The sequence below is a fragment of the Mastigoproctus giganteus genome, chromosome 2 (genome assembly GCF_048544385.1).
Source record: "Mastigoproctus giganteus isolate SK-2022 chromosome 2, ASM4854438v1, whole genome shotgun sequence".
NCBI lineage: Eukaryota > Metazoa > Arthropoda > Arachnida > Uropygi > Thelyphonidae > Mastigoproctus > Mastigoproctus giganteus.
Genome location: NC_143576.1, coordinates 236,244,296 through 236,257,620, shown reverse-complemented (window position 1 = coordinate 236,257,620; position 13,325 = coordinate 236,244,296). Strand labels below are relative to the sequence as shown.

Sequence of the window (13,325 nt, the reverse complement as noted above, 5' to 3'; positions counted from 1 at the left end):
TATGATTGAAATGGAGAAACCTTTAAATAATTTTATTGAAGATAATATCCCATGCACAATTCTGTTAAGTTCAATTATTATTAAATAAAAAGCAATTAGTCTATACGAAGATCTGAAGAAAGCTCCCCCTCGACAAAAATGTGAAGCCATTTAATGCTAGTAAGGGCTAGTTTGATAGATTTAAAAAGTGTTATAACCTACACAACATAGCAAATCCTGGGAGAAGCTGCAAGTGCAGAAACTTTCAAAAAATAACTTGTTAAAGTTATTGAAGAGGGGTGTTATATTGCTCAACAAGTTTCTAACATAGATGAAACAGGACTTTTTTGGAAACAAATGCCAGAAGAAAAAAAAAAAAAAAAGCATGCTAGGCTTCAAAGCGGTGAAGGGTCGGTTGACTTTACTACTGGGTGGTAATGCTGTGGGAGATTTTAAATTAAAGCCCCTTTTAGTTTACCATTGGAAAATCCAAGGGCTCTTAAAGGTTTCACTAAATCAAACCTACCTGTAATTTGGAAGGCTAATGAAAAAGATTTGGGTAACTAGGCTTCTTTTCGTTGATTGGTACTCTGAATTCTTCTGTCCCACAGTGGAAAGATGTGTGAAAAATAACCTTGATTATAAAGCAATTCTGATCATGGACAACATGCCACAACATCCAAGCAAAGTGAGCTTAGAAGACTTGAAAAATCATATAAATTTTTTTTTATATGCCTCCAAACACTACATCTCTGATCCAACCAATGGACCAAGGTGTTATTGCCACATTTAAAACTTACTACATAAGGAACACATTTTCCCCCAAGCTATTAAAACCATTAACATTGGTAAAAATGTACCAAGCCTAAAGGAGTTTTGGAAATCCTACAACATTTTAAGTGCCTGAGATGAAGTGACTCAGAAAACATGAATGGAGTGTGGAGGAAAATTTGGAAGAATTGAATCAAGGATTCCCAAGAACTTGATGATTCGGTTGAGAAAGTTAAAGCGCAAATTGTTGAACTTGGAAAAGAAGCAGAATTGGACGATATTGACGATTACAATGTACAAGAGATGATCGATAATAACAGGGATGGCCTCGCTAATGAAGAACTCGTGGAAATGACAAAAGAGCAAGAGCTTACTATTGAGGGAGATGGTAAAGATCCAACAGATGAAGAACTGATAAGGCCGCTGACTGCAAAAGGACTTAGTAAAGCTTTTGAACACTGAAAAAATGTGCGATTATTTCCGTGGGAATGACCCTGCCATGAAACAAAGTTTCAAGGTAATAAGAAATTTAAAGAAAGAAATGAATCCCTACATGATTTTGTACAATGAGAGGAAGAGGGAGACAAAGTACAACCCAAAATCGATACATTTTTCAGTCCAAAGGTATGAAAACCTGACAGCACAGGGCCATCAGATTAATAAATTCATGATTTTAATTGGCAGTTTAAGTTTAATTTTGACTTCGGTGTGTAAGTAATATAGAATAATTTATATGTAAAAATGTTCATATATTAAATATTTTCACTGACATTTGTGCATCTTTTCACTAGCACTTATTATTGATTAGGAACTATCCCATGGCAGTGTTTCCCAAACCGGGGTCCGCAGACCAGTTCCAGGGGGTCTGTGAAATGTTCAGAAGGTATCAAGTAATATGTGTTTATTTTCTTAAAAAATATACTGATAGAATCACAATGAACTTCATTACAGAACATTACTTATTTTCAATAAGATTAGTGTATATAATTGTATACATATTTCAAATTATTTGTTCTATGTACAACAAATTGATGATAAATAAAGTTATTATTACGTATCTGTATAAAAATAAGAATAAAGTTGAGTTGTTTCACACATTAAACTTTGAAATTTCTTTTCAGAAAACCCAGTGTTCATACTGGGTTTCTTTTTTGAAGGGGGTCTGCAAACTTGTTTTGATTTTTGAAGGGGTCCGTAAATCTCAGTAGTTTGGGAACCACTGTCCTACGACATAGACTGCAACTCACAAATACATGTGTTACTTTATGGGAATATGGCACTTGCTTAGCGCTCTGTTTCTCGGGAACAAATTATTAGCGTTAAGTGGGGATTGCCTGTATGTATGTGTATATACATTTTTCGCCTTTGTGGAGTTCAGGTTCTATTATTCCTACTCCTTTAGTTTTTCTTCTTACTATCTCCATGTTTCTCTATGCGTTAATTTAATTTAATTATTTATTTTTACCGTATCCATCACATAGGGGGCACCACATATTATTTTGACGACTATTACATTATGTCCTAGATACGGTCAATATGTAGTATGTATTATATATTTAATCTTATTTTAATCATTAAATTACGTTCTCTGTCGGGTCAATGATGATTAATATATGCTTACATTTATATTTTACTTATATTTCTTACCTTTGATTCTAATATTTCTAAATTTTATTATCATCTTTTGATTTATTTAAATTCTATTTATTTTCGGCCTATACCGGTTTATATTTGGTTTAGATTTAAATTACTTAGCATATATTGATCATCACAGAAACAGAGAACCTTGTCGTTTTTTGCCTTCATTCTGGGTGGTTGGCCCCAGTTGATGTCATCTAGATTGTCGGTAAAAAGCGATAATAATTATTTTATTTTTTTTTTTTTGCGTTGTCTTAGGTCCCCGATGGTATTATTGTTGGATTTATTTTCTTTATATTATCTAATATTATAGACATTATGGGTGCATTTCATGATTGCTTGCAACTGCATTGACTCATAAATATTATTTACATATTAGTTACAGTTACTTTCGTTTTAACTTTCTTTACTTTTTTATCAATAATTATAATTATATACAAAAGCTTTGCTTGGGTTAAGTACACGCTACCTAAGATTGCTTTTTCTTCTTTTCCTATTTTCTTAACTGCGTCGATCCTTCTTAATTTTACCTTCATGGATTTATGATTGCGCATCTTGATTTTATTTTATATTAACTTTGCTTTTACCTTATTATGTCACTTAAATATAATAATATACTACATCAGCAGAGTAGGATAAAAGTGACCGAGGATACTATTGTTGCCCTGGATAGTAATCCTAACCATGTTAATACATCGACACATACACAAATATCACACACTTTACAGAGCAGTTTAGCATATAATGCTTCTGGCACTAATATCCGATCACCATCTCTTAAATTTCAACCTTGTAACAACAAATTATGTCTTACTTGCCCCTATATGCATCCAAATCATGCTACAATTAATACGAATTCACATATATTCTGTAAAATGAATAACGTCATATATATGATCACATGTCGTACTTGCAATGTTAAATATATTGGTCAAACTAGCAATAAACTAAATATTAGAATGAACCTTCATCGTTCCGATATTAAAACTTATAATAACAAATCCAGCAAGAAAACAGGTAATTTGGAACATGATATTGAATTCAGACATTTCCAAAAACATACTTTTGGTAATATTTTTATTTCTATACTTAACGTAATTAATAACGCAAATGATAGATTATTGCAAGAAGATATTAACATGTTACAATATAAAACACTATATCCATATGGTCTAAATAATAAATTTAATCAAAAACATTTGACGAATAATTTAAAAGATATTTGCGTTTATAATATGTTTCAAATTGCCAAACTTCGTAAATATAATCGCAATAGGAAATATAGTAAATCCAACACATATAATAGCAACCGAGAACATCTAGGAGACTTCATAGATTTATTCAAAATGTGGGACACGGATCCTATAAATATTAGTAAAATACACAACACACTTTTCAGTATTAAACTTAGTGTACTCAAAGCACTAAATAGGAAAACCAATGATTACGTCTTTGTATCTTCTCATCTTATGCACATCATATCAGACATTGTCAAATTCAGATGTCATATTTTGAATGTTAGCAAGCAGCCGGAAAATTCTGTCCTCATCTTATACTTTCAAAATAAATTAATGGATGATTTAGATATACATAAAACTATAAATTTACGTAATGACTTGCTGCCTATTAATAACTTACATATTAATATCAGATTTAGATATTCTAGACCATTTGGTCTTAAAGCGTGTAACTATAAAACAATAGCTACAAACCTTCACAATATTAACATCGAACAGGATACATGTGTTTGCCACAAACCTTCATTTCATAGATACGTGGATCCTAACCATAATCACATTATAACCGGCAATTTAGATATAATCCCATATCCTGAACTTAGAGATATTTTATCACTGGGTTTTAAATTTCGACCTAATTTACCTATTAATAAATCTAATTTTAAAAAATTGTTATATCTAGATTTACTTAAATATTGCATAAGATCAGCATACAACCATAACATACCGGTTGAAGCATACCACATGTGGCTATTTACAATGCTTAATATCATATCTAGCAAATATAATCAATTGAAATTCATACAAAATAATCTATATAATACCAAATTAATAAATAGGCAGCTCAAAGATATACATGAATATTTTGTGATTACTCCCGTTGACAAAGCTGCTTGTAATTATGCAATCATATGTAAATCATATTATATAGAAATCATTAAAAATGAACTACAGTCTAGCCATACATATAAACAGATAGCATCTTCCCATAATATAATAATCAAAAAATTAATTGCATTGCATAAAAAATTAAAGTTAAAGTATAATAACCTAAAATTTCCATTTATATATGGCATACCCAAATTTCACAAAACACCAATTGCTTTTAGATTCATAACATCATGCAGAGATAGTTATGCTAAATTTCCCGGAAAAACGTTAGAAAAGTTACTTAAAATTATATTAAATAACTTAAATAAAACTATTATAATAAATAATAACTTACCTATTATAAATGCTCTAAAAAATAACAATATTCATCAAATACAAACATTTGACTTTAACAGTCTATTTACGAGCATTAATCTTGATAACTTAGAAGTCGTCCTCCAGAAACTATATTTAGAAAATAAAAATGCTATAAAGGTTGATTTAACCTATTGGGATTCTCTAATAAAATTATGCATCTTTAATAATTATATATATGACGGAACATCGTTATACCTACAAGTGACTGGCACCCCTATGGGAAGTCCAGCATCAAGCATAATCGCAAACCTTTATCTACATTATACAGAAAGAGAATTCCAAGATAACCTACTTATATATAGATATGTAGATGATATATGTGTTTTTAATTGTCCACATTTTGTCCAGGATTACAGTAAATTATATCCAGTAGAACTTGTATTAGAAAAAACTAATAGTTCTGATACTATAGCAAATTATCTGGATCTTCATATAGAAATATTGCATAATAATAATATAGACGTAAACGTATATAATAAAAGAGATGCATTCAATTTTAACGTAGTAAGCCTTACAAATTGGAAATCTAATATATCAAAATCAGCGCATGCTAATACAATTTTATCACAATGTCTAAGGATTGCTTATATCTGCAATAGTAATAAAAATTGTTCAGCGGGCTTAACAGTGTTGTACAGCAGGTTTATCAATAATAATTTCCCTATCGCTTACCTGAAATATCATTTCAGGAAAGCGATAAACATTATTAATTTCAAAAATTTGTTTTCTGAACCTATTGTTTTAATATAATTTTCAATATAATCGTTATATTTAGTGCCATGTATATATGTAAATAGGATACACTTTGCATTCTTGGTGTCTTACGGCGTAGAAAACTTGTACCCACCGGCTTGCAAATTACAGTGTATCATTTTTTTTTTTTTTTTTAAATATATAGTTAATATATAGTTAAATTCATTTAAATTTACTTAAATTCACGCTGAGATAACATGCAAATTCAGCTCACGGTCCTACTATAGGAACGGGTTTGCGATCCCGGGTATACCCGAGCCACAACTTATATCTTGTAATGTCTTTAAACTGTCCTACACTCTTTATTTTTATTTCTCCGAAATTATTAGGGCAATCCGAGGACGTAGGAGAAACTATTTCTTATCCATACCACTATTTTTCGCCTTTGTGGAGTTCAGGTTCTATTATTCCTACTCCTTTAGTTTTTCTTCTTACTATCTCCATGTTTCTCTATGCGTTAATTTAATTTAATTATTTATTTTTACCGTATCCATCACATAGGGAGCACCACATATTATTTTGACGACTATTACATTATGTCCTAGATACGGTCAATATGTAGTATGTATTATATATTTAATCTTATTTTAATCATTAAATTACATTCTCTGTCGGGTCAACGATGATTAATATATGCTTACATTTATATTTTACTTATATTTCTTACCTTTGATTCTAATATTTCTAAATTTTATTATCATCTTTCGATTTATTTAAATTCGATTTATTTTCGGCCTATACCGGTTTATATTTGGTTTAGATTTAAATTACTTAGCATATATTGATCATCACAGAAACAGAGAACCTTGTCGTTTTTTGCCTTCATTCTGGGTGGTTGGCCCCAGTTGACGTCATCTAGATTGTCAGTAAAAAGCGATAATAATTATTATTATTTTTTTTTTTTTTTGCGTTGTCTTAGGTCCCTGATGGTATTATTGTTGGATTTATTTTCTTTATATTATCCGTAATATTATAGACATTATGTGTGCATTGCATGATTGCTTGCAACTGCATTGACTCATAAATATTATTTACATATTAGTTACAGTTACTTTCGTTTTAACTTTCTTTACTTTTTTATCAATAATTATAATTATGTGTATATATATATATATATATAAATTTTGTCTACATTACAAAATATAAAAATACTCTGGACTTATTTTGGATGCTAGATGAAATTATTTTTTAACTTTACCACAGGAGATGTAAAGTTACTAAAACAGTGAGGATAGCTAAATGACATAAACCTCTCATAAACCTCAGAATTTAACATAAGTGAGATTGTAATATTTACTGCTCTAAGCAATTTAAGCACACAAAAAGCAAAAACATACCTCTGGGCAGGGGTGACTTCTGATTCAGATTTACCATTTGTTTCAGAATCTTTCTGTTTTTTACCTTTATTCATTGCAGCAATATATGCTGCATGATCATCTGATGTGAGTTCAGGGTGGGTTAATTTTACTAACTGTAAAAAAATAAAAATAAAATATTTCAAATTACACCATAATTTGAATTACAAAATATCGTGAGTTATGTACACAGGGCACCTACAAATCTTTGAAAAGAGAAATTCATTACTTTTCATTAACTTTTAATGCCCTTTCACAAAAAATTTCATGATAACCTTAACTGGTTGAAAAAACACAAGGATAAAAGAAAGAATGACACATCAAACTGCCCCAATTGCATTCCTTCTTTAATCTTTCTATTTACAAAAATATGTAGTATGCATCATACAATTTTGATGCTATAACAAATAACTGCAATTCTATAACAAATAACTGCAATTCTGCCCAGACACGATAGGAGGGAGTATATGATGAGAGCCCTGTCGATCAATTCGGCCCTGGAAAGATTGTGCAAGGCTCAAGGGCTAGAATTTTTTTCAGCCTGGTCTGTACTTGTTAACAGGAGAGACTGCTTCTACAGGGATGGGATACACTTAAATAGAAAGGGTGCAAGAATGTTTGCTGATGCTACTGAGGCAGTGTTAGGTAGGTCGGAAAACTGCTAGATTGGGGGGATACAAGGACTAATAGATTAACAGTAGCCACTGGCAGAGGTGAAAGTGATTCTTGCACTGCTTCTATTGGAATGAGCAGCAGCCTGGAAAATAAGATGCAGGATATTTCAGAAACTGCTGGGAATCATTGGGGTACAAGTAAACACATGGGTTGTGTTAGGGTAGCTAAGAAAAAGAACAGGTGCATGTATACTTGCGTGTACACCAATGCTAGGAGTTTAGTAAATAAATTTGATGAATTTGAGGTATTGCTCAAAACATCAAAGGCAGATATTGTTGGGATTTCAGAGACATGGTGTCACACAGATATAAGGAATGCAGAACTGGAATTTGGGGAATGCAATGTCTACAGAAAGGATAGACAGGATAGGAAGGGAGGAGGGGTTATGCTATTAGTTAAGAAATACATAAAATTTTATTTTATGTATTTCTTAACTAATAGCATAACCACTGCACTGTCCAGTCGACATCGCTGGACAGTGCAGTGTCGAGTCAGTTTGGTGTGACATAAGCATTGGGAGATCAAAATTGAGAGTAGGAGTGTGCTATAGGCCTAATGACTCTAATGAGTATAATAAGAAACTCTACAGGGAAATAGAGTGGGCCAGTAAATCAGTGAGTCTTATAATGGAGGATTTTAATTTCCCAGATATTGACTGGAATTTGGGGGCTGGTCACTCACACACTAGCAAGGCTTTTGTGGATTTATTGGATGATTGTTTTCTACATCAGCATGTTCGGGAGGCAACTAGAGGGAGTAATACTCTTGATTTGATTATCAGTAGTGATTCTTCATGCATTAAGAATCTGCAGAGAAATGAACCACTAGGTGGCAGTGATCACAGTATGCTGAAGTGGGATTTACTCAAAGAGGTAACTACCATTAGGGGTAAAGGGAAGGGTTATTGCTTTGGTAAAGGTGACTACGATGGACTGAGACAGTATTTAAATTCTATACATTGGGACCAACTGATGATGTTATCAACAGCAAATTCAAAATGGGAAGCATTCAAAGAACTTATCTTGGAAGCTACTAGGCTTTAACCAACTAAGAAATATTGTTCAAGGTTTAGGCCTAAATGGATGTCAGATGAACTAATGAGACATATGGCAGAGAAGAAAAATGCATGGGATACATACAAATTAACACGTGACACAAAAGCTGTAGTTGTTGTTGTTGTTGTTATTTGGAGCATTAGCAACTAAGGCCATATTGCTCACGGATATGCAGTGGTCATTCTCTGACCTTTCCGCATCCTCCATATTTGGTGGTGACGGGCTCGAACCCCGGTCTAATCAAGCATCGTGTGCTACGCACGGCTGCTCCTTCCCACCTGGCTACGCAGGGGCCTGACACAGAAGCCTATGATAGATACAAGTGGATCTGTAACCAAGTTACAAAGGAGGTTAGGCAGGTGAAGGCAGATTACGAGATATCTTTGGCAAAGAATGCAAAGAAAAACAGCAAAGTGTTCTTTACTTATGTAAACTCTAGAAGGAAGGGGATGAATCAGATTGGTCAACTGTTGATGATCCTGCTCAGGTAGCTAACAAACTAAATGAATATTTTGCATCGACATTCACACATGAGGAGTTATTCAGCGAGGGGAATGCCAGAGGTGTATTCAACTCTGGCAGTAAGTTAGAGAATCTTGTAATCTCTGAGAGTAAAGTGGAGGAGAAATTGTTGAAGATAAACACAAGAAAGGCACCTGGGGTGGATGGGATCTATCCAGTTATATTAAAGGAGGCAGCAAAGGACGTAAGCAAACCCTCAGCCATAATTATGAGAGCTTCCTTGGACTCAGGGGAGGTACCCATGGACTGGAGATGTGCAAATGTGACCCCAATTCACAAAGGAGGATCAAAGGCTGACACAAGTAATTATAGACCTGTGAGTTTAACTTCTGTTCCCGGAAAATTAATGGAGGCAATGGTTAAAGAAGCACTGCAGGATCATCTTGACAAGACTTCAGTTATAACTCGGACACGGCATGGTTTTGTTAAGGGGAAGTCTTGCCTGACCAATTTGATTGGATACTATGATGCAGTCACAAAAGAACTGGATGCAGGGAGTAACTTTGATATTATATACTTGGATCTTAGAAAGGCTTTTGATACTGTTGCACATGGAAGACTGCTGCACAAATTGGAGCAGTGTGGCATTGGAGGCAAATTGCTGCTATGGATAAAGGGGTGGTTGAGGGGGGAGAAGGCAGAGAGTGGTAATCAATGGACACTGCTCATCGTGGACTAATGTTATTAGTGGAGTCACTCAGGGTTCATGTTGGGTCCATTATTGTTCTCTGTATTTATATATAATATTGATGGTGGTATATCAAGCTTAATGTCCAAGTTTGCAGACGATATAAAGGTTGGCAGGGTTGTTAAGGACACTACTAACGCTATGCTGCTGCTGCAACAGGATCTGGAAAGGTTGAGCAGATGGGCTGAGAGGTGGCAAATGAAGTTTAACATTGACAAATGTAAAGTACTACATATGGGAAACAGCAACCCCGGAGCAATGTATCAACTCTGTGGTACTACACTGACAGTAGAGAATGAAAAGGACCTGGAGGTGATTGTGCAGGCAGATATGAAGTTCTCTGAGCAGTGCAGATGGGCTGCAAGAGTAGCTCATGGTGTATTGTCAATGATATATAGGAAATTTTCTAGCAGGGATAAGGAGGTGATTATTCCCTTGTATAAGGCAATGGTCAGACCACACATAGAGTACTTTATACAGGCCTGGAGGCCTCATTTCAAGAAGGATGTAGAGCTGCTGGAACGAGTACAGAGAAGGGCAACAAAAGTAGTGAATGGAACAAAGGGGTGCTCTTACGAAGAAAGGTTTAAGTTTTGCAAATTACGGTGTCTGGAGACTAGGCACCAGCGAGGTGATCTGATAGAGGTGTATAAAGCCTTGAATGGTTTGAGCATGCTCAATGCTGATGGGATTCTCCCTCTTGCTCAGAATAATCACCTGAGAGGGCATAAATTCAAATTGAGGAAAGACAGATGTAGGATAGACATGCGGAAATTCGCCTTTAGCCAGCGGGTGGTTGGTTGGTGGAACAGGCTTCCATCCCTTGTTGTGGAAGTTGATAGCCTAAATAAGTTTAAGGCTCAGCTGGACAGGTATTTCAAACAAACAGATGGGTGAAGTGGAAGTGGTTATTTATTTTTTTTATTTATTTATTTTATTTTATTTTATTATTTTTTTTTTGGCTGATGCTGCATAAGCTTGCTTTCTTGCATCAAATGCCTCTACTAATGCTAATGCTAACTGCTAGGTTGGAGGGATACACAGACTAATAAAGGTTAACAGTGGCTGCAGACAGAGGCAAAAGTTATTTTTGCACAGTGATTCTTCATTCTTGCATTGGAATGAACAGCAGCATGAAAGCACGGCAATGGAGATTTCCAGGAGTCAGTGGAACAAATAAATACATGGGCTGTGTCAGGGTAACTAAGAGAAGAAACAGGTACAAGTATATTTGCATGTACACCAATGCTAGTCAAGATATCAAATGCAGATATTGTTGGGATATCAGAGATGTGGTGTCACACAGATATAAACAGTGCAGAATTGGAATTGGACGGGACGGGAGGAGGAGTTAGATTGTTAGTTAAACACACACAAAATCTAAGGAAGTGCATCCAACTGATGTTGGTGGACAATGCAATGTTGGGTCTGTTTGGTGTGACATAAGCACCAGGAAAGGAAAAATGAGAGTGGGTGCATGTTATAGGCCTAATGAATCTGATGAGTATAATGAGGAATTGTGCAGAGAAATAGAGTGGGCCAGTAAATCAGAATGTCTGATAATGCGCGATTTTAACTTTCCAGATATTGACTGGAACTTGTGGATTGGTCACTCACACACTAGCAAGACTTTTTTGTGACTGTTTTCTACAGCAGCATGTTTGAGAGTCAATCAGAGGAAGTAATACTCTTGATCTGATTATCAGCAGTGATTATTCATGCATTAAGAATTTGCAGATAAAGGGATCACTGGGTGACAGTGATCACAATGTGCTGATATGAGAATTACTTAAAGATGTAACTACCATCAAGGCTAAAGGGAAGGGCTTTTGCTTTGGTAAAGGTGACTACACAGGTCTCAGACAGTTTTTAAATTCTGTACAGTGGGATCAACTGAAGATGTTACCAAAGTTGAATTCTAAATGGGAAGGCTTCAGGAACTTAATCTTGGAGGCTACTAGGCTTTTCATTCCAACTAAGAAATACTGTTCAAGGTTCCGGCTTAAATGGATGTCAGATGAATTAATGAGGCTCGTGGCAGAGAAGAAAAATGTATGGGATGCATATAAATTATCAGGTGGCATAGAAGCCTACGGCAGAGATAAGCTTTTCTATAATCACGTCACAAAGGAGGTTAGGCAGGCGAAGGCCTATTACAAGAAATCTTTGGCAAAGGATGCAAAGAGTTTTTTACTTATGTAAACTCTAGAAGGAAAGGGATGAAGCAGATTGGAACACTTAATATAGATGGGTTGACTATTGATGACCATGCTCAGGTAGCTGATAAACTGAATGAGTGTTTTGCATCTACATTCACACATGAGGAGTTATTCAATGAGGGGAATGCCAGACGTTTATCAAACTCTAACAGGGAGCTAAGTGATTTTGTAATAACTGGGAGCAAAGTGGAGGAGAAATTGTTGAAGTTAAACATAAGGAAGCTTGCTTTCTTGCATCATATGCCTCTACTAATGCTAAGTCACCTGGGGTGGACCGGATCTATGCAGTTATATTAAAGGAGTCAGCAAAGGAAGTAAGCAAACCCTTAGCCATCATTATGAGAGCTTCCTTGGAGTCAGGGGATGTCCCCATGGACTGGAGGTGTTCAAATTTTAATAATCTGCATTAATGTTAGAATAAAATGGATGATAATTTTAAATTTAAGTTAGTGTGAATAAGTTAGGATTTAAAAACAGAATTAAAATATGCGCAATGAAGTAGAAGTGCATGTCTTCGTCCTTGGTTGTCAATGTTGAAATTGGAACAATTGAAGTTATATGGTTGAAAACAGAAGGCCAATAGCCATAACAAGTGGCTTTCGTTTTACACATCTTCAGTTGGCAATGGTAGAATTAGAGTGAATGCATGTATTTAAGAAGACTAAGTTCCCGTGATGCTCCTGGATACACGTGGGAATCTCAGGTGCATGAGATTCCAGACCGGTGCTATGTTAGGGGTAGTTTGGAATTTAATACTTGGAGAGTGGAATGGCGGCGAAACCATTCTATAACTAGGGCTTCGTATTGGAAAATTTTAAAACTGGATTTTAATTTGATAATAGGAATGGCTGAATCTACTAAGGGGATGTGGTTGTGGGATTTAACATGTGTTGCTAATTCGGTATTGGACTGTCCCGTCCTAAAGCTATTGTAGTGGTAGTACGCACGTGTGTTTGATGTTTTGATAGAACCGTATTTTGTGGTGGTGCTACCAATGTAGCAAGCATTACAGTTATGTTGACATTTTATTAAGTAGACAATATTATTCATGTCACTAACGTGGTAATTTTGTGTGTCTTTATATGAGTTGAATAATGAACCTTGTTTATTATAAGATGAGAATGTAAGGGTGATATCGGTACCTTTGAATAAATGGCGGAATTGATTGGCAAAATTACTATGGT

At 34.7% G+C, this 13,325-nt stretch overlaps 1 protein-coding gene across 1 annotated transcript in view; it reads right to left on the bottom strand.

The window, feature by feature from the left end:
• caly (ubiquitin carboxyl-terminal hydrolase calypso) overlaps nucleotides 1-13,325 on the bottom strand; it is a 175,797-nt gene that overhangs the window by 40,598 nt on the left and 121,874 nt on the right. Inside the window, exon 8 of the mRNA XM_090390239.1 lies at nucleotides 6,965-7,098. Within this exon, the coding sequence (XP_090246365.1) occupies nucleotides 6,965-7,098 (134 nt within the window). The remainder of the gene's footprint in view (nucleotides 1-6,964; nucleotides 7,099-13,325) is intronic.